The sequence below is a fragment of the Solea solea genome, chromosome 7 (genome assembly GCF_958295425.1).
Source record: "Solea solea chromosome 7, fSolSol10.1, whole genome shotgun sequence".
Classification (NCBI taxonomy): Eukaryota; Metazoa; Chordata; class Actinopteri; order Pleuronectiformes; family Soleidae; genus Solea; species Solea solea.
Genome location: NC_081140.1, coordinates 13890896 through 13914192, shown reverse-complemented (window position 1 = coordinate 13914192; position 23297 = coordinate 13890896). Strand labels below are relative to the sequence as shown.

Below are 23297 nucleotides of genomic sequence, written 5' to 3'. Positions count from 1 at the left end.
ATGTCAATAGTAACAGCCACTCCATGTCTTCTAAACTACAGGGGTCAAAGACGTGTAGTTTTCAGCCGACAGCAAGATATTATCTGGAGAATTACCCTACTAGTGTACAAACATCTGGACTAAGAATTAATCAATACACTTGACCTTATTGTTTTATTTTATTTTTTTTTAAAATGACAATATAAACTGCGCTTTGCTCCCGTTTGCACTACAAAGCCTAGGTACCTGTTACTTAGCGTTAAATTGTAGTCATTGAGTCGTCGTTATGTTGTGCAATATTTCCCCACAAAGTTATTCAAACACCCCAGACATCTGATATGTTCTACTCTTTCTTTAGCAGTAACTGTAATAAGAATTATTGACGGCTGCATAGAGAGCCTGTATTTCATATTTAAGTGATTACGACAATAAGCATTTTTTTTCTTCTTCTCTCAAATCAATTCAAAAAAACGCTGATAAAAAAATTAAAAACAGCTGGAGGAATTCCCTCTTGTTTTATTGCAATATATCAAACCACTTCATCTACATACCGGCACAGTAAATGCTTTTTTGATAAACCAACCTGTACGCTACAGATCAGTAACGTGTGGTTTGAGTCCTTTTTTAAAAAAAAAACAAAAAAAACCAAAAGAAAATGCCACAGGCCTCGCTCCAATTATCAACTCCATCCACCAACGACCCACTCCTTCTTTTTTTACCCCCCCCCCCAGTCAAAGACCAATAAACAAATGATTCAAATGGATCATCATACTGTGTGGATGGAAATATCCTTTTCACATATAATCACAGTAAACAGCTGTATATTATCCCCATGTAAAAACTGTTTTTATTTAAATAAGATTGATGCTGGACTCTAATGGAAGAGAGAAAAAAGAAAAAAAAAAAAAAAAGATTCTTGCAGATTTAACGCAGTAAACAAAGTGATAATACTGAATACTAAAACTCTAAAAGCCTCTCACTGGCCCTTAAAAGTCGTGCTACTCCTTTTTTTGTTTTTCTAATTCTTCCCTGGTCTCCCCTTTCAACCCAAGTAGCTGAGAGCCTGCATCAGCAGTCTCCTGCTCCTGCCGTGCTGTTACAATCTCGCGCAGGATTAACGACAGTGTTTAAAACAAAATGTGACCCCAAATTCTAGAATTATGAGCTGCGGTGACATGGACTTAATGTGGGCACACATGACAGCCTCCTGACTCCCTAAAATGTGGGCGAGCAACACGTCCGTGTCGTCTCGTTGGGGTGTTTTTCCCCGCGTTTATAGCACGAGTGGATGAAATCCGTTCCGTCGCCTTCCATTATTAACTGTACCCTCAAAGAGTCTGTTTTCCGTTGGCACTGCATTTGATTATTAGTCCTCGTCTGGGAGCAGGAAGGAGGAGACGATGACACACTCAGGAGTGAGTTATCAACGCCGCTGTACGTTGATAGTAGTGTGAGTGCAGCTTCTTGCAGGTAAGATGTCAAAACTTTAAACGCCTTGTACCTTGGAATGAAATTACAGACTGTGAATATCAACGCCTCCTCCCATGTCGCCTGCTCTCTCTCACCCCCTCACCCCCCCAAATCTCATCCTGCTCTCCTCGTCTAAAGCCAACGCAGTCCCTTTAACCTCCCTTCTTTGCTTGGCTGTGTCTGCCTAATGCGCACCCTAGAAATCCATGTGTGTCGATCAGGTAACAACAGAGCTGGGGGGGTGCTGTACATTAAGTGCCACCAAGTGATCGCGTGTTCTGCAACACACGGCACGAGCCCCCCCCGTGTTTGTGTATGCGAGCGAGCATGCTTGCTTGTTCTTGTGCGACAGTGTGCACGACCCCCCATGCCATGACTGGTTTATTAATACTTTTTTCTTTGTTTTTTTTAAACATTTTCTTAATGCCTTAACCTACACTAACCACATAAAGAAGCCGACGGGACCCAAACAACCTTTGAAAATATCGTCTGGCGAGGTGAAGGTTTTAATAGTGTCAAAACATACTAGCCTGCATAGTATGTAGGATGAAGTAGGTAATGCCTTCTAAAGCACGCGCGCTAGGTGCTGTGCTAATGTGGACTAGGTGGAACACGTAGCAGGGCGGTTGGTGGCCAGTAAGTGCTCTGCTCGTGGCGACACAGCAGCTTACAAAGAGACTGAATGACAGGAGGGTGAGTGACGGACGACTGCCAGACAGATGGCTACATGCTGGAAAACGACTGAGATTAAGCTGGAAATGAAACAAAGCAGATAAAAAAAAAGACAAAGAAAACCAAGGTAGCAAAAAAAAAAAGTAGCCAGAAGGAAAATTCAAGCAATTCGGTTGAGTGTGGTTAAAAAACAAAACCAACAAAAAAAAAAAAAAAAACACTCAAAAATAAAAACGCCTAATCATGTTAAAACCCTGTGCTGATACCTAGTTGTCAAAAGATTTGGCAGCATATGTCAGTAAGTCTTTGTAGTGGATGATGGAGATGATAATGAGGAGTAAGTGCCCAATATTTTCCAGCCAACTGAGCAGCAGCAGGCAGGACCACACACCAGCACAACACAGAGACAGGAGCGACCGACACCCGTGATTGGTCAAGAGTCCTTCTGGAGTTCCAATGACAGACACAGCAAAGGAAAATGAGGAAGTAAAATAAAAAAAATTAAAAAATAACCATACAAAATAAAAGTAATGACTGGTTGGCAAATGAACAGGAAAAAAAAAGCAGCTTCTGTAAAAATGTTAAAGAATGTCGCGTAACAATAAAAATAATAGTAAAGTGGCTTTTGCACTTTAGTTTTGTTCTTGCAGACAGGTGCCGAGTTCCCATGGTTACCAGCGGGAGCCCGTGTAAGATTTGAGCAGTTGCATACGATGGTGGACTCCAGATCTGGTGAGAGAAGAGGAGCAGACGCACACATTTAAAGCAAGCACTTGATTTAAAGATGGCGTCAGAAATGTGAGGCAGTAGTTTTTTTTTTTCTAGTGAGAGAGAGAGAGAACAAGTGGAACAAAGAGAGGAATGAGAGGAGGAGGAGGGGGCTGTGATGAACGTTTCAAAGAGGTGGATTAAAACCGCAGCAGGGCAGAAACTCACATGATGGGTGGACTCTACCAGTGAGGTGGTACGTAGCTGTACCCAGGTGTCCCCTGGGGCCTGTAGGTTGGCACAGTAACTGGGTGTGCTCCAATAGGTGGGTGCTGGGGCGTTGTCAACAGAGTCCCTGCAGGAAGTTCATAACACCATGAATGACCTTTAATTCACTTGTAAATATGCCGTGTGTGGCAGCTACACAGGCTTGTTATTATTCCCCCTTTTCCCACTTTTATGCTGTGTTAGTATGTGTAGCATTTCACTCTCCGTTTTGATTTTGATTCATTTGATTCAATTTTCCTCACTTACTCTTTTGGTGTACAATCGTAAAATTTGTCCATTACCATGTTTGGACCTATTTAGACGGGATTAGTTGACCAGACGATGTCAGTAACGGCGACTTTTACCTGGGGTGAAAAGGTCTGTCATCTCCTGTTTACAAGTGGTTTTCTGCAGATTTTCAAGCATGGTGGCTTATATATTGATATGTGTTGCCAGAAGGTGATGGCGGTACTTAAACACCGGCAAGTCCGGGTGAAGTTGTTTGTGTGTATATGCCGACTGAGCCAACGATGGCTGAGGCATCTAGGGTTGTAGTAGGTCAATGAGCGGGTGCACCACCGATTCGGGGTTCACTGCGTCCCGCTACACCTCTTGTCCTCCCGCGTCAGGACTATTGTTAGCGCCCCAAGTACTGGGTAGGGTGAGAGATAGCGGTGACTCCACCTACCCATGTAAAACTAATCATGTCTGAATAGGTCTTTAGTTGAAGCTCCGGTGCGTTATCTTTGTTGATTTCTGTTGTTGTGGATGTTATTATTCTGCCTCCGTTTAGTCTCCGTGAACAGAAACGATGGATATTTGGTTATTTATCTAGACCATCTTAATGTACCGTCAGACCTGACTGAGGGAGCGTTTCTGTGTATAAAGTTCCTACCTGCACTCATAGCCATGGTTGTCCCAGCTACCATTCCCATGGCAGCCATGCCGTTGTTGCGAGGAGCAGATACAGGGACTGGGGCAGGGTAGAGGGCTGCGGAGGGGATGCTATTGGGCTGCACCACAGTGGTGTGATGGATCACATGAGGCTGAGCCGCATACACTGGCTGAGTATAGTACGCTCCCTGTCGAGGACACAAGAAAACATTGGTGAAGCCAAATGTGCATTGGAGTGTGTGTGCGTGATATTAGCTTATTAGATAATTGAAATGTGTACTGGCAGAACCTGTTTTCTTACCTGTGCGTACAAGTTCTGCTGAGGATAGGCACTGCGGATGGGGTACATGGCTGTCGGGTATGGGGTAGGGGTTGGGGTGTAGGGAGGTGGTGCACCATTTGACTGATTTGGTGGCACTTTGTATGGGGTGCCTGCTTGAGTATATCCTAATAAATGCACAGAAAGGAAAGACAATTGATAAACAGAAAGAAAAGCACATTCAAATCATTGATAAGATTGTATTTTCTTCAAAACTATTTACAATGCAACACGCTGTCAACATGCAAACAGCTGACATAGTGTCATTCTGCAAGTTCCTCTGAAAATCTTTTGTCTATCACATTCTGAATTATACATCATGTGGGGCAATGACTTTACTATAAGATTCAATATAAATAAATACTGAAATCAGTTATTAAGGCAGTGCTGAAAGCTAATGTTTCATGATGGCACACTCAAATATGTAAGAGTGTTTATTTGAATTGTAAACAAAAAATAAGTGCTTGGAGCAGAGCCGTATCAGTCACAGCAATGGAACACCAACTTGTGTTGTCAGCATCCAGTCTAATTCTAGTTCCCATTTCCTACAGAATCCACCAGATGGGGTACTGGTGCCACCTTCTGATGTGGAACTCAGAGAACATCACAGCCCATGGGTTGCAAGTCTAAAAATTACTAATTTGGTCTGTCTAAAGAAGAGGCTTATAAAACAGCTCCTCTGCCTTGTGTAGGGAGAAGCCAGTGGACTCTGAATTTTAACCCGTTTATATGGACTTCATTCAAGGTAAGACGACTACTAGCTTCTAGGGTTTAGAAAGAGACTACTCAAACAGTGAAAGCATTTGAGTCAGACTACATTTATAACAGGGCTCTGCCTTCCAGAGTGCAGTACCTCTAAACGGCCACCTGGAGGAGCCTGAAGGTCAAACATGCTACTTGCTAGCTGCTGCAGCAGAGCTTATGAAAGCTTCTCTCACACAAGAACAAGTGAACAAAGAGATGCTGGAGCGGCTCTGTGTGTGTGTCTAAAACTGTGTGCATACATACCCTCGCACACACTCTTTGCCCTAACATGCATGCAGGGCATTAGAGGACAATGGTGTGTGACAATTACACAAAAGCCCTGCTGACGGAAAACAGTTTGTCTATTTATATGGTCTTTAGAAATAATGACATTGACCAAGACTGTTCTCAATTTCATCAGACCATAACCGGCTTGTCTGACAAAAAAAAAAAATCAAACGTTTTAATTTCACCATACATTAAGCGCTGCAGAATGAGCAAAACAACATCCTCGGTAATGAGGTTTTGGTCGGTTGTAACAAAGCTGCATGTGCTTTGTCAGAGTCTACCTGATGTTTTGTTGAGGAAAAACATAAAACCAAAATGGGGGAGGGGACGAGAGGAGAGGGGCTTAAAAAAAAAAAAAAGAGCACGGATGAAATCTACAAACCCAACCAGCCTTGGTAAGATACTTAACATTCAGAAGAACAGTGAACATTTCCCTCCCGCTTAGAAATGTATGTCTTCAGAAATGTACACTTCTCAAGTAGGTTGTGATTCAGTTGATGCTTATACTTTCCAAGACAAATCCTTTCATATTCTACTAAATAACCATGTTTTCATCATGTATAGTGAAACATAAAAGGTCCATTTAAAAATTATTATTACATTTCTCATTCAGGGTCCTCATATCTACTTATTCTTTACCCTGGTTTTGTTGTTTTTGTGAAACATAAAAATGTGTGCTGTCAAACGATTAAAATATTTGATTGAGATTAATATCTTAATATATTATTTATATTAATAAAGATTTGTATCTATTCTTAATGTCCCTTGATTTCTTTTTGTCCTATTATTTTTTCTCATTTTAATGCTCTTATCAACATAGAAAAGTGGATCGGCTTGCTTTGTGCAAATGCTTTTTTTTTTTATTGAGACAATATTTCTGTCACCCTGCATATTTTGAGTTATTCCTCCTTATTGTGAGAGCTAATAAAAATGTAAAAAAAAATCTACCAAGCTTTAACTTATATAATAAACATAATTGTTCTCAAAGATCAGCTGAGTCTCGGTTATAAAACAACACAAACAATATCATGAAACGGTCTGCGTGTCTTGTGCGAGTGTGTGTATGCGCTGTAGCTCACCTGGTGGATACCCAGGACTGCCTGTTTGATACAGGTTGGGTGAATAAGTGGGGGCCGTGGCAGGGTAACCTCCTGGATAGCCTGTGGGAGGTCGCAGGAGAGAAAATATCAGAAGCCGGAACAGAGAGGACCACAAACACCCTTGGGTATTTGGTTCAGAGCAGCAGAGCACATCTACAGTGCACGTGTGAAGGGGGCTACTCTCTGTCTAAGTGCTCAAAATACAAGTAAACAAAACAGGATTTTGACCAGAGAAAAAAACATTTCACTCATAAAAAGATGAAAGATCGACACAGACGGAGAGGAAGGAGCTGAACACAAGTAGCATTACAAGGAAGAATGTAATTGAACAAGTGCTGCTCTCTATAACTGACAGTCACATTGTTAAATCCAGATCCATGAAAATAATAAGTAGTTTCTACTGTAAGCACTGTACACATCAAAGTATTGTAATGTGGAGACAGGCGCTCACCAAGCATAGTTTCTCATTCCAGACAATTTGAGAAACACTACCAGCTGCCACAGCACAGCTTCTTTTGAAAGGTTTGACTCTTCGCTTGTTCAATTCACCCTGTGCGCTAATCTAGAACCTTTATATTAAATGATAGTCATTCTCAGTGACTGGGTTATATGACTTCACCAGTACTTCAGATTTATGTTGATATGATTTAAATAACACGCATAAAATGAAGCTGTGATTGATGTATCGAAGATTTCAAGTGTAACTTTACAAAACATTAGGTTTGAGAAACGGCAGTAGTAAGTCAGAAATGTCTCAGCATCTTCTTTCTCAGTCTGTATTGTGATATAGCAAAGGACTATTAACTATCATTAAAAGCTCATTTGAATACTGAAGACAAAGTGAGGTTACAGCAGTAACAGTATAACAGTAGATCTCAAAATTCAGTCCGAGTAACACTTAACATCAACATTCAAGCAGGTTTTGCATAAATGGAGATCAATATTTATGAATCATTATAGCATTTGAATGTGTCTGAGTTGAGTGGTTTCAAATCAATTAATATACGAGATGGAATGTTGTTTACCGACATTCATCTGTCAAAATCTCGCTGCTCCTCTGGCTGGGTCCCATATCTGTCTCGTTTACAAGCAAAGGTAAACTCAAATCTAATTTTACTCCAATACACCTCTTTGCAATCTAATACACAATTTGTAACCGAAATATTTATCACACCTCCAATCACATTTTACATTCTGTTCAATAAATGAAACATATAACAGCTTTAAATAGATACGAAGAAGTGCATTGAGAGTGAGGAGCATGTTAAACAAGGTTTAGGAGTAGCTGGAAAAGTTATATTATTATGGAGTGGTCTGATAATCTCAGCTTTATGTTTTCACATTAGATTACAGAGCAACACAACAAAACCCAACCAGTTTATTTGGATATAAAAGCGAGAAGGAGCAACACAAAAGTCATCACCATGTTTTTTTTCCCCCTTTCCCTCTGAGACAGCTGAGGTTCAACATCAACATCAGCATATGATGCACTTTACCATTCCACACAGAAACTGACCAGCTCTTCATACAAGACTTTATAATCTGTAACCGTGTAGCTTTTTAATGCATCTCATCAACTAGACCTAAAACGTTTGTTTTATTCATTGTATGATAACCATCTCAGAAAATATCAGGGTTTCACTGTATTTCACAATTGAAATGATAATATGGGCCTTTTGTGTGGGAGGTTGGCTCAGAGGCTGCATTTTCTGCACAGACTCACACTGTTCAGGGTGTGCACTTGTATCATGCTAATATTCTATTCAGCCGTGTTAGAAAGCATCATCAGATATGGTCTGGTAGCATGGTACGGCACGCACTCAGTCCAGTTAAGGTGCTGTACCGAAGGCACGGTAAAGAACACAATAAAAGTGATGGGCAAGTAAGATTGCGCTTCTCTGAAGTCCACCTATGAAGACAACACCAACTAAAATACACCGGTTGCGGAATGGATGCACTGCGGGATAGATGTGCTGTGGTCTGATTCGCACAGCATCTGCACGGCTGGAGTTGCGAGACTATGGTACCTCTCACGCAGAAATACACCGTATATGTTGTGAACGCAACAAAGGGAGCAGTATTTCTCCCGACCACAGAAATAGGAGCACGCTGGAGTTGCGAGGACTCTTTCGATGATGTAGTTAAGTGAAATATTATTAATATTAAAATATTATTTTCCTACTTCCTCTGCCGCTCGTGCTGAGTTCTGCTAAATTTACGCGGCTCTGCTGCGGCATCCGCCAGAAATAGAAGTGCTGCGTATCCACTCTGACCTTCCGCAACTGAGTGAACCCGACACGCAGCCGTAAGCAACCGGTGTACTTTGACACATTGACTAGAATGGATGCGTTGCAGCTCTGACGCTGGTTAGGAGACGCAGCGCAACCGTTACGCAACCATCTTATTTTGGCTGTTAAGTCTCAACAAGGAAACAGATTCACATGCATCTCATTAAGCACATACACTCCACCCTAGCTTCTAGTCAAGCAATTATTCTGCACATTGCACTTAAAGATTAACTAAAGGCTCGGGCCAGGTCTGCTATTTATTTTGTTTTGTTATTTTTTTCTATGTTTAGGGCAGGTGAAATATATATATCGCGATACTGTGGCCTTTTTTGATTATTATTATTTGTTATGAACTGCAGTGTAATTTGTACAGTTATAAATACTTACTTATAATGTTGTTTGGTGCATGATAAACACATAATATTGGAATAATGCCTAATGTATTGATTAATCCACATCCACACGTAAAAGGGCAAATCCATGCAGTGATATGGTGAATTATAAATGTCATTAGTTTTACCTGCAAAGGCCATGTTCTTGGGGTTTCCGTATGGGGTGCCAGGCTGAACGGGGCTGTAGACTGGATTCATAGCTGCAGCTAATCTGTTCTTGCTGAGAGAGAAAAGGAAAGTGAAACAGTGGTGGAGAAGGGGGTAAGAGGAGATAAAAGGAAAAAATGGAGGGAAGAGAGGCATAAGCCATGTAAATTGAGAGAGAAAATAGTTTCATTTATCAAGCAAACGCACACACATTAATCCCACATTCAGAATCTTAAGGCAAAAATCCAGCTGAAGGATTTTACCAGCATGCAAAAAAGAAAAAAAAAAAAGGAAAAAAGAAAATCCAGCCCCACCTCAGGTTGGCTCAAAATAAGCATGTACTCAAAGTAGAGACAGAAAATCACATGAGGACATAACGCACTGGAAATAATGGTTTCCTGTGTGACATAAAATCCACTTAGCCAAACGTTACACGCCTGCCTTATTTCACTACTGCAACAAAAAAGGCAGGACGGGCTCCAGCAGCCTGGTTTCCACTGCACTAGTAAACAGAAGAGAGGCCCCTTAAAGTTTAAGTTGAGTGCGAAGGCCTTATAACAGAGCTGTGTACACTACATCGCTGATGAGGTATCACAAGTCTCAAAATGGTGATGAAAGAACCACAAGTAAGACTCTATTATTTCAACTTACCTGATCATTGAGAATATGGGCATGGGACGCCGGACATGAGTGTACGTGTGTGTGTGTAATTGGATGTTTGTGAGTGTGCATGCGTGCCCCGTACCTCTTGTGCGTGTCTGGTTGATACATGAAACTGAATTTGTCTGTGGGATGCCCGCTCGCCATTCTTGCTGTATGCAAATGAGGAAGGAGTGGAAGTGGATATGCAAATCTGAAATTAAAACAGCGAGAGGTCATGATTACAACGAACACAGGAAAAAAGAAAAGGAAAATAAACAGCAAGAAAAAAAAAAAAGAGAAAAAAAAGCAAGCACCAGTGCAATAGCAAAATGGTTAGTGAAAGCAGCAGGGGAGACGGTGAGGACAGCCTGTCTGAGTGAGTGGCTGCAGTAACTGCTGGACCTTTAGTGACCAAATAAATGCACTTAATAATCACAAGTCTCATAATTATTATTATTGTCTGTAACGTCTCCTACCGTTTTAGTCAAACATTTGTCGACAGTGTTTGCGGCGCAGTGTATTCTAGCGCATCTTTGCTAATTAGAGAGAAGAAGGTAAGTTTTTTTGATCAGTGTGTATAAAAAGTGTTGAAGTGAGGGCCTGTGTACGAGTTTAACAATTACTGTTAGACTAGGGCTGAACAAGTAATTGGTGTCAAACTGTAATTGCAATTTGACACGATGCAATTTTACAAATCGCAAAGGCTGCCATTTAATTATTCTATTTTTGATTGTTGTTTTATGCCAATTCATAAAATGTTAACACGCTTATTGAACACAACTCATTTTTAACTTATTATCCATGCATTAGAGTACAGCAGTTAATATTTTTTATGGTGTCATTTGGTCACGCTCCATTATTATTTTGAATCTTTGACACAGTAAAGGTTCAACCAAAGTTTGATCATTTGTTCAATACCATATTGGTATATTTATCTTCAGGGTGTTGTGAAAGAGTGGTTGACACTGGGGTGTTTGCAGTCTATCTCAAGCTAATGCAGTATTCAATACATGAAAATATAGCATGTGTTAAAATATGCAAGACTGTGTGTAACATTTGCCCTCACTACTGTTGTTTTTAATTGGCTGGGGTATTGTGGTTGTCTGCCTATATCACAATACCACAACGTGGACATTAGCATCATGGTGAAAGTCTCACTTAATACACACCCAGTACATATATACCGTGTATGTTACATGTATATAATGTGATGTGCCGCACATAATGTTGAATACAAGCAGCAACGAAAACATCGAGGCGGCAAATGGAAAAGCACAACACACCCAGTGAACAGGAAAGTGACAATGACAAAGAGCAAAAACAACAGGACGGAGAACAAAACATATAATACAAAAAGCAGAGTCTTGCACCGGGACATGAATAAGCAGGATTCAAGTACAAATGAGCCACAACCAAAAGAGCAAACACAACAAACACAGAGCCAAGGAATAAATAGAGGAATGATGTGTGTGAGTTGTATGTTGTTTGAGTTTATGTAATATGTGATATAAAAATATCGACCGCAATAAACAGCACAGACAGCAAGACTATCAAAACCCTTTCTACATACTATCATACACAGATCTGTGAACATGCAAGTTCAATAAAAACCGATCCTTTCCACACCAGTGCTTCACAATCACTTATTGTTGACATGATTACATCTCCACTATCATAATGCCGGGAAAAACACCATACCATGGTAATACAAAGCAGCACCCAAGCAAAAGGAAACATTCAAACGCTTCATCCAGAAACACTGATGTCAAATCGCCAGATAACTGAATGCCAGCACTGCGCATGGGTGTCATTTACTGCGAGTTGTTTACCTTTATCCCAAAAAAAAGATTATGTATGAGTATATGGCGGATGTGTAAACTCAAGAACGCTGTTAAAAACAATAAAACTGAAAAGAAATTGACATATCGTCACGTCTTTAATAGCATTCAGCCTAGTGTCAGCTGGTTTCAGCGCATCATCTCGTCGGCACCATTTGTTTGAATATAAATCTCCATTTAGTGTTGCTGTGCATGTACAAGATCGGCTTATCTTTGTCTAGTAATGCACAGCCTCCATCTGGTGACGAAGTGCTGCCCTGCCTCTACCACTCAAAGCAAGATCCACCATCTGTCTTCAGTGAGCAGCAGTTAAGGTTTGTCCAAAAAAAAAAAAAGGAGGGCTGGTAACGATTACGGTCTGCACCCGTTTGTTTTGAAAGTGTGATGACCAATGAGGAAACTCCCTAGATTCAGCTGGACATGCATGCATATCCACACACACACAAAATGAGAAGAAAAACTTCTGTTGGTTCACTAGTCAAAACAACGACAAAAAATATTAATCTACAGCATCTGCTTTAATCATTTCTTTTGGCCTCTCTCTAGCTCCCACCCTTCTTTCCTTTGTACTGCTCTTCAATTTACTCATTATTAGCTTTCTCCACCTCGGTTAATCTGTGCCTTTACATGCAAATGATCAGTGTGGATAATGGCAGGACTCAAGCAAACACCATTTGAATGGCTTCAAAGCACAATATCCCCGATTTTCCCAAAATGTTTGCAAAGCTCACAATGCAAATTTAACAGTGCACTCATTATCTCTATTCTGTCAACACCAATCTGACCTCATTATACAATCTAGTTCAGTGGGGAAGGTTCACAAATATGGAAAAATGTGGGAATCAATATCATATTTTTTTTGTGAAAGGACACTTGTTGACTACTGTTTTTACTTTATAAATTAGGTGACTATGTGACAATTGTCAATCCCAAATCCTGTGTTATGCTGTGTCCCATCTCGTGTGATTTCTAACTCAAACCAAGTTGTCCTGTGTCTGTTAAAGATCCAGTGTAAAAATGAGTAAAAATCTGAAGGCGTGACTGCGCAGACTGTACTAAACATAAGACCCTGTCCACCTCTCCCCTCTAATACTAGAAAGGATGTCTTCTGTTGCATAGTAAACGCTCTGGCTGGTTTGTACATTCGGGCTGCTGGAGAAAGATCAGGACAGGGATGGGCCCCATGTAAAGCAGCCTAAAGAACACATACAAGGTGTATTCTAAGGTTATGACAACCAAATGTTTTTTTTAATATAATAATGCAGTTATACAAACAGCCTTATGGTTAGTATATTCAGCCTCTGCCAATAAAACCTCCTAAATGTTACACAGTGGACCTTTAGTGTGTAGAGTGAGGGGAACAATAGCCATTAACACATAGACAGGTGGCTGAACCAACGCAGAGGTCTGCAAACATATACATACCCAATTACAGCTGTGAATGAAAAGGGATGTGTTCAACCATTTCAGCCTGAAAAACTGTGTGTGTGTGTGTGTGTGTAGGTGGTGAAAGTGAATGGGTGAGAACAAGAGGGACACCACAATAATGTGTCTAATGAGCTTGTGTGTGAGAGAGAAAGAGACACAGAATGACAGAACAGCATGTGATGAGTCCAACCACAACTCCCTTTGTTTTTGTTGGGAGGGGGTTGGTGATGAGGTGCTCCAGGCTGTCAACACTAAAAAAATCCTTTTCTAACCAGAAAACCTTCTGCTCAGCAGGCCACAACTAGGGTTGTGAAACAGAATTCTCGAGGACTTTCACCATACAGAGGAATATTTATCTATAGAACAGGATGTAAAAAAGTGGAGTGTCTACACATCTCCATGGCTTGAGAGCATTTAAGGGGCTCAAGGCACACTTCAATGAGAAAAGAACCATTTCATGCTAACTTGAACAAGATGAGGCGCCTGCTACCTCCACTCATAAAGATACTGTGAACTGGATGATTGGCAACCTTCACAGAAAACATAGATCATTGATTCATACGTGTCAAAAAAGAAATCTGCACATTCTAAGAGTCAAAGATCGATTCAGTTTATCATTTGCTGGATATGTTAAATATGATATGATAAATAACCGACACATCCATGCAAGCTCACTATATTGTGTCCCAGAGTAAAAATGTAACAATATTTTACCCATTTCACCTTGATTCAAGCGCGCACGCACGCACGCACGCACGCACACACACACACACAGGACTTCAAATACAGCAGTGCACGCAGCAGTGTTGCATCCCTCCATCAGTCAAAGGACAGCCACTCTGGCACTGCTGATCAAACTACATGTGATGTGAAGCACTTCCACTTATCTGTTGACAGCTATTATACCTCTCTGTGGGTCATGGCAATCAAAGCAGTGATCGTGTTGGCTCCATAACAGCTTGCCATCCTCTATATGGACAAGTGTCTCACACTTCCATTTTGCACCTTGTGCACCTTGGACATTGTGATATTTTACAATGCTTTATGAAATATTGACTAAACCAAAATGAACAATTACATCCAAATGGTTGGTTGCATGTGAAAATTCATAAAACTTATATTTTTTTTGGAGAAAATATAAAGACGTTTCTTATTAAAAACACAATTTATTTTATTTCTTTACTAACAGTTATTGTTCTGGTTATCCAAACACTGACGTCAGATTTCGCTCCCACACGAACACGAACACACGCACAGGATCCATTCATCATTGCCACTAACATTATTAAGGAGAACTTATCACACATTGGCTGAACAGAGTTATTTCTCAGGTCTTTGTGAAGCTCAAACTCTGTGACAGGGAGTTCATTTGGTCTGATCTCACAAACTATAGCCTCAAGGCCAGCCCTGTGTGAATTACATAAAGTGGCATTCACGTCTTGCCTTTTTACGATGTAAGATCATGCCAAATTATTGGCTTATGAGTATGTTAATGTTTCAAAACAATAACACTGGCTACCTTTTCCATAAAGGGAGATTCCTGCAGCCTGAGGGGAGGAGAAGATGTATTAATGAGGGAGGAGGGGAGAATTGTGAGAGGATAAACCACACACACACACACACACACACACACACACACACACACAAAGAGCTACCATTCCTAGTGAACACGTACAATACAACACAACCCCCCGCTGACTATGCTCCCACACAATACCTCATCAGGCATCTACTCTTTAAGCAACAAATCAAAACCAGTGGGCATTATCACACTTCAGCACAGGAGAGAATAGAACATAACAGCTTTTTTTAATCCTCCAGAAGCAAAGCATTTCACATGGGTCAGATGAAGGGGAAAAGACAAGAGGGGAAGAAAAAAAACCATAAAACAAAAACTGCTGTGGTTAGTTAAGAGCTTCATTGTAATATATTCTCTTAAAGACCAATCAAAAACCTACATTAAAAAAAATAGTCACATAAAAATGAGTTACATTCCTACCCAGGAAGATCGTTTCATGCCATTCTTCTAATCGCCAGCCTCATCAAGACTTTTTAAAATGCCCTTGGACAGTCAAATGCAAACACTTTGCTTTCTTTGCTTTTCCTGCACCATTGATCAGACAACCTGAAACATTAAAGGTCTGTTTGTTTTATTGGGATTTATTAAAATGTCCTGACATTGCATAGACAATTTAACACAAACGGGTTATTTGCAGCTTTTTCCAGCAATTACTTAGTATCAAAGTCCCTTCAAACTTCAACCCAGAGAAAAGGACCGCAAACAAAAAAAGACAGAATGTGAAAAAACATCACCTGCTTTGGAGAAATTCAAGTTTATGCGAGATTCCATCAGAGTTGACATAAAAATGGGTTCCAGTGCTTTTAATATGGCAGCAATCAAACCAACAGCATGATATCGAACAAAGCACAGGCTGACAGACGGACTAATAGTGCCCGCTATCAAAATCAGAGCAAACATCCATACTGAAGTCCACAACTACATCCTTCTTACTGCAACATTAAAAGGCAGTGATGGAATCACAAACCCCCTGTCTTTCACACAATCAGACCTGCCCCATACCAATAGCTTCTAACAGCTCTGTGCTATTTTAGATCCAGGACAGCTTCTACCCTTTTTCTCTGTGCTGACTTCCTCCTCCTCCTCCTCCTCCTCTTCTATTCTCCTTTCTAAAATCATCTCATCAGTCACACATCTCATGGGTCTGCATCCCTGGATTACGTGTCAGTACTGTGCCAGTCTAATGAAATGGAAATTCTTTAATAAACAGGGTACATACACCATGAAGGAAATACCCTTCAGCATTGTCCATTTATTAATGCTTCCCCACATTGCTGTATAGTTACTACGAAATTGACGGATACGAGACACGGTTACACATTTTTGGACAGCATCTATCTTTATAGGTTGACAAGACAAAAATACTGAGCTATTTTTCAGTGTAATATCAGTGTCAATTAAAGTCTTCACACCCTGTACTAACCCTACAAAAGGTTGCATGTTTAAATTTTGGTGTTAGGCAGCTTTAAAATCATAATTTGATGCATGGAGAAATCTAATTTATGGTGTAAAGAGAAAACTAGTAGTACATGTATGTGATATAAGATAAAATGCAGACAGCAGTGAAAAAGACAACACACTTTTAGAATGGTCTTCATTAGATGTTTCTTTCCCCAAGTTTCCTGAAAAGCAGATCATCTAGTAACTTTTAATGAGTTCTTACTGCAACAAGGGAATTACAGCACTAATATTATGACTGCAATGTACTGGAATCAAGCCTAGAAGTCTATAGTGATGCTGGCTGCCAATGAGACACCAATTACACACAAGAAACAGAAATTGTTGGATGGATGACAATTCAAAAAAAAGTTTGTCTATTGATATCAATAGAATGCTCAAACATTTTCTCAGAAGAGCCAGAAAACCCTTTGGGGCAGGGGTCTCATTTTCAAATTACCTGGGGGCCACTGAGCATCTGGTGTGGTCAGGAGGGGGCCGGTCAAGTGAAAAGTCTGGGAAGAACTGCTCAGTAGGGGAGGGCGATATGAGTTTAAAGTTATAACAGGACATTCCTTTACCATATTGAATTTATGTGAGGACAGTTCACAGAATTTCAAAATAAAAGCATTTATTTTGATATGGATGCAGTGGGTCTCATTAAAATCAATTGGAAGGCCACAAGTTTGAGGCCTCTGCTTTAGGGTCTTGAGTGAAAACTAGTTAAAAGGAATTAACAAGGGAGCTCATTTTCCATAGCAACAGTGTCCTGATCACATGGGGCTCCAATTTCATAACACATGCACCCTGACAGGGGAAAAAGATAGACATAAAAGGTATACATGAACAAACATGTGCAAATAAACAGCTTTATGACCGAGGACTGGGCAGTTAAACCATCAATGCCACGAGGAGATATTACCAGCACACAGGCATTACTGCCTGGGGTGAGGTGGGTGACAAAAAAAGACCACAATATCATTTAAAACAAAGTATTATTTTTAACAAAGAGCAGAGGAAACCCCTTCTACACTGTTTCACAAAAGCACAGGTGTTACTGGTAACATTAACTTTGGCCGTGTCCATAATGGGAGAAAATTGGGAAAATTCCCTACATCCCATTACTGAACAAGCATTGTTTTCTCAGGTGCACAAACTGAGTAAACAAATGTGTTTGTGTAAATGCATTTAGAAAAGTTGGATTTGTCATTATGTGACCCCAATAATCATATCCAACTTTCTAGAACTACTTTTAATGCAATCTGAGAAAGGGAATTATCAGCCCATAAATTAAGAAAAGTAACAAGTACTTGCAGGATTGTTGAGGTAAACTAACAACTAACTAAATTAAAAAAAATAACTGTAGACATCAATACACATTATGTGAAGTACAGTTCCCAACAATGTTCTAAATGCAAATCTTTGCATATGAAAAGTTTTAACTTATTTTTCTATTTTAGTTTTTGTACCATCATGCTTGCATTTTGAATGATAAAAACACTTAAAATCAAAAACGTATTCAATAAACAAGCCTGGTGAATATAAATAAGCAGTCAAGTTGTTTGGCCAGCCACAATCATTAATGAAGAGCTCTGTGGAATTTTCTTATAGGTTTTCAATAAAAAATAATGATAATGTGGGCCATTAATTGTCTGTTTATCCATCACAAGTTCGTTTTAAATAGCATCAATGTGTTAATCTAATGCAGTGTAACCATATCTTTGAACGTATAGTTCAGTCAGCTATCATCACTGAGAGCAGGGTGTTCGTGCATACGTTATGCCTGTACTGCATGGTGCTGCATACAAGCACAAACACGGTGAACTATTGTCATCAGTACCCATAACTTTGGAGCTCATCAATATTCATATTATCTTCAATCATTTAGGCCAGGGACCCATTTTATACCAGGTTTTGGCACATTTCCTTCTGGTATGTAAATCAATAATAATGAACATGTCTATGGATGCTTATTGGCACAGATTTGCAACATGATTGACGACTGAATAGACACATACTTTGTTTCAAGAGACCAATTCCACCACACATTCTGCTACTTTAATCCATCTCTCACCTGCCTGAACAATGTGCACAGTTGCACACACATTGTCATATGTCGCTTACTGTTGACAGTGTCTGTCAATTCTTTTAGAAACCATGTTTCCGTTGCATGACTACGAAAAAGTTTAGAAAGTAATCTGGCAAAGGAATTCTGTCAAGATATAACATGTGCCATTACAAAAATTACTAAATAAGGCAACTTAATTCCCGTTTAAAAAAAGCCTTGATGTGACCTCAATGGTCAACATAAATGTAGTTGCCCAACTTCCAGTGTTTACAGACAATTTAATTAATAATAAAGTTTTATTCTCTAACACGACGACAAGATTGTAAAGTTTAATTTACTAAAAAAGACCCAAGTTTAGCGTGCTTCCACTACAAAGACAATGGGGAATCTTGTGTTGCATCTGTGAAGTCCTCTTGTTGTTGGTATGCAGTGAAAATGTCACAATAATGTGCAAGAATATTATCTATTGATCTTATAAAAACAAAACAAAAAGCAGAGCATTGTCAACCGGGAAGGTGGAGTGTGACAAACACCACCAGAGTCTTTCAATAAGCTGATAGAGAGTCTCAGGGTTATATGCACTTTCCAATACAGAGATAGCAATATAAAACAAAACAGAGCTTGTTGACAGAGAAGAGGGAAATATGTCACTGGGTTTTGACTTTGAGGGAAATGTACTAAATGTCAACAAAAGACTATTTGTAAGTCATCTTATCAAAACTGGAATGGATATACTGTAAGGGCATTCTTTCACATGATTTTCTTTGTCATCATAGAACTTGGGTGCAGTTTCTAAGTATTTTCAAACATTTGCTTAAGAGATGATCATGAACTACTATCAATGGTCAACAATGCCAGGGGTTCTCATCTTCAAATGCAGTATATTAAATGTTTGTCACTGAACCATGCAGATGTTCTCTTCTGCCGGCAGCCTCCATAAAATCCATGTTGGTCATCAAATTGTGGGACTAGTCGCTGGACAAGATCCACCAAACTGCCTTCTGTCGGGGTTTTGTTCATAGATCTGTGATGAGCTTCTCATTAAGTTGCTCAAACCACAGGGGGAATGAAGTAGCTAGAAGGACAACAGTGCATCACTGAACCACTGACTCTCGTAACATTAAGTGACTCAAGCTTTCGGTGGTGTGACAGTTTTATGGTTGCATTGTGTCGCCCACCATTCATGCTCAAAACATGCCAAAACCCACTCCCCCTCCTCTTTCCCTCTAGCATGGCAGACAATGGTCACCTTAGAATAAACATTAAACTAGTGAACACAGATACTGAGCACACATTAACATAACTTCATTGTTCTGAAGTAGTACTCTGCAAAAGTATGTGGCATTCAAGTGACATACAAACATAATATTTGAGTGGAATTATCCAGCCATTTTTGCTCCCAATAAAACCTCAACCTTGGGACACAATTTTTCCACTTCTTGGTTTTACAAGGGTCTTAAAAAGAAAATAGACAATATTTTGTAATTACTATTTCTATTTTTTGGCAAGTAAAATCAAACTGATAGTATCTCAGAAATCCCTTTAGAGTGATAAAGCTTTGCAAATGAAAAGGGTTTAATTATCAGTCACTAAAGCAGTTAACCCCACTTAAAAGAGAAATGATCACTTAGAGGATATTCATTTCACTGGTAAGACTAGACAAAAGAAAAACAAAACAGAAAAGTAATCCTGCGAACAATGCAAGGCTGCATTCAGCCCCTGTATTGTGACACATAAAGCAACACCGTGTCAGCTGCTGCAGCTCTGCTTATAATGAAAATTTGACAAAACAAATGAGCAGGAATAATTGTAATCACTAATGTGTCTATCAATCTTTACTTCAATATGTAATATGCCAGTGTAAATTCAATAACTTTGTCAAAATAAGCAGTTCAAGCTATCACAGTGGGTTCTGAAATGTGCATTTATCTGACACTTAATAGACTAATCAATTCAATGAAAATTACACAGATTAATAGATAATGATTATCATTAGTTGCAGCTCCAATTGCAAAATTGATGGCACAATGGCAGATCTTTAAAATTCTTCATCTGGCTGTATTAAACCTTTAGAGAAAACTGTTTGTTACAGCCTTTATAGGTAATGGGCATTGTTGTGCTTAATTCACCTTAACTCAGTTTACAAGCATGTACATATTATACACACACATTATTATTTGACGTTAATTTGATTTTTGTAATCTATGAAATATATTCAAGTAAAGTGAATATTCCTCCGGAGCAGTGGGCTTATAATTCAAGCAAATTCCCAGGTTCATTCTTATTCAATCCTTCAAACACAAATCCCATTGCTTCTTTTTACAAAACATCATTTGCGTTTTATTTTTTGTTTAGCCTTTGTTTTACTAGAGTAACCAAGCTTTAACAACTCACAAAATGTTACAATGCAAACACGCTAACACTTTGTTTAAACCTTATTGTTTTTTGTATATATATAAAAAATATAAATAATGATTATTTGTGCCAGTCTATGTATGTAGTTTCGCCATAATATTATGTGTATGGTTCTATAAAATGTTATGGTATGTTTCTTTTTTTTTTATTTATAGGTATTCCGTTTTGCAAAATGGAATCAAATTATACAGACGTCATCAATTATTTTGAGCAGCGAGTGAGAATGGCGTGTATAAAAACTCTGCTGGAGAGAAATTAGTTCCACTCTGAAATGCAGTTGTTTAGTTCCTAACCGAGGCAGTAGCCTGCAGCACACTGCGCAGTGTGTACAAGCATTCGTGTTTTCCACCATATCAGTGATTAATATGTAGTTATGTGCATCATAGAACGGCATGCACTGGCTACATTCCACCGATAGTCAGCAACGATAAAACAGCCATGGCTGGACAAAAACGGTCACACTCAAACAAGCTTAAGACACCATTTTGAAAATCCACCGATTTCTAGATAACAACTCCCGAGATGCCATCTTGCCAATTATCACCAGATTAGCATTAGCATCGGGTATTCGACCATTCCGAGGCAGCCCGTGCAGGAATCCGTGCGGGTCACATAATACTAACGTTAGCTTAACTCGCAAGCTAGCCTGAAAAGACAACCGCTCGCGCCGTAGCATCCCCGCATCCCTCAACACACGCTGCTAAAACTGCTAATTAGCGTGCTAGCTGAAGTACTGGAAGGCAAATAGCAATTACAAAAACACCCACACTGGGTCAGAGCAGCGTGCACCGCTACAACAGCGACCAACCATCACCACTTAACTGCAAAACACTCACGGTAAAACCATAAACGTCCGGGCAACTAATATCAGTTTGATTCCGCTATTTGGAGCTAGCTTGCTTAGCTTAGCCCGCTAGTTTCCCCACTGTAGCCACCAGCACGGAGGACAATTGAAGAGATACGGAGGAGGAAGAAAGGGTAGAAAAAACGAACAACTACCAGATCGACACATAAACAATCCTGCCATCCATAATAAATAGTGGATGAGACTCACCAAAGTCACTCGGTGGAACAAAAGAAAAAGATTCCCCGTGTGTGTACGTGCTCACTCTCTTGTGCCTGCTTTGCTCTGCTCAGGTCGGTTGCGGACTGGCTCTGCTACAGCAGCGTTTTGTTGGGCCAGTAGCGCTGGGAAGACAGCTTTCACCCGAAGAGACGGCCACTGTGTGGGGGATGGGGATGCACTGCCGGGAGGGAGGGAGAGAGGGAGGGATGCAGGGATGCAAGGAGAGAGGAGGGGGCCCAACCGACCTAACGATGACTTAACAGTGTAGAGGCTTTAACAAAAACAACAGCAACAACAATAATATAATAATATAGGCTCAGTTTCTGTTTACATGTACATTATATCAAACCGTAGGAACGCCTCTCATTATTTAATGTATACGATACATTTATAATGGTGATCTAATGTATATAATGTTGGGAAATCGCACTGTTGTTGTGTGTTAGGGCTGCACCTAACGAATTCTTTTCATAATCGATTTGTCAGTCAAACACAAATTGCTGTTTGGCAAACTTCACATTTTTTACACGCAGCAAAGCAGCGCCATCGCATGGTAAGGTCATACAGTGCATGCCATTGCCTCGGTTCTCTGGATAGACACGGACCAACAACAATGCCTGATGCAAGAATTACAAATCTACACTCAGACATCAGACGTTTTTGGTGTTGGATGTGGTGTTATTACGCAGAACTGCATTCATGTTTTAATTCAAGAAGTGAAGTGAACATTTGACAGTCTAACCCAAGCACAAAATGCTATTATTTTGTATGAAGCAACTGTAAACTGTTTTTAATTGGATTGAACATAATAATATAAATTCAGGATGATTTATTTCAGGACTCTTGTGTTAGAGTGTAATAATATTTGCTCCGTGTTTCTAATAAACTACCAACTGAGCACATGTGGACATTTTTTCGCCTCAACATTTCTGAAATCACTTACATTTAACAATTCTTAACATGCATCCTTTTATTCCTGTTCGTGAATTTACCCATGAGTGCGATTTATTTGACAAAGAAGTATTAGCAAACCAATAACGGAGAACTACACTTCCCGGCTGTCATTGCGCCTACCTCTGCCGCAAACAAAGACAGCCGTATGCTCTTGCGCTGCCCGAGTAGTTTGTAAGCAAGAAAAAGGACGAAATAAAATCAACAATACAGCGCAGTTTTAGCAAAGATGATCTTAACCACGAGTGTAACCGTAAAACTCAAAAGTCTTTGCAAATCCTCGCGTGATTTCAAGCTTCCGGAAGTTGGAATGGCATAAGAGAGCTGTCCGAGGTGCTGACACTGTGAGTCGTGCTCGTCCTGCTTCAGAACCATAGAACGGTATGTTTGGCCTGTATTGCTGTATTTCCACGGACCTGATCTTTAACAATGAAACATCATCTAAGATTTTCTAATATCTTAGTTTAGATCTGAGTAATTTGGTATCTAGTATTCTGAACTGTACTATTACTAAACTAAACGGTTGTCAGTACCATGATTGTGTTGCAGAGTGGAGTAGACTTTTATAGGCTACATTTTCTTTTCTTACTTCTTACAACCTCTTT

At 39.8% G+C, this 23297-nt stretch overlaps 1 protein-coding gene across 2 annotated transcripts; it reads right to left on the bottom strand.

The window, feature by feature from the left end:
• Window positions 1-462: 462 nt before the first annotated feature.
• On the bottom strand, window positions 463-21911 carry fam168a (family with sequence similarity 168 member A). Of its 2 annotated transcripts, XM_058633575.1 has the most exons (8): window positions 21730-21910; window positions 10014-10121; window positions 9250-9341; window positions 6421-6501; window positions 4292-4437; window positions 3992-4178; window positions 3058-3184; window positions 463-2850 (listed from the first exon to the last, which is right to left on the bottom strand). In XM_058633575.1, the coding sequence occupies exons 2-7, from the start codon at window positions 10073-10075 to the stop codon at window positions 3072-3074; spliced, it is 681 nt and encodes a 226-aa protein (XP_058489558.1). In that variant the 5' UTR covers window positions 10076-10121; window positions 21730-21910; the 3' UTR covers window positions 463-2850; window positions 3058-3071. The 2 variants fall into 2 exon arrangements, with proteins under 2 accessions (XP_058489558.1, XP_058489560.1); XM_058633577.1 differs by lacking the exon at window positions 10014-10121 and having other exon boundaries at window positions 21730-21911.
• Window positions 21912-23297: the final 1386 nt, after the last annotated feature.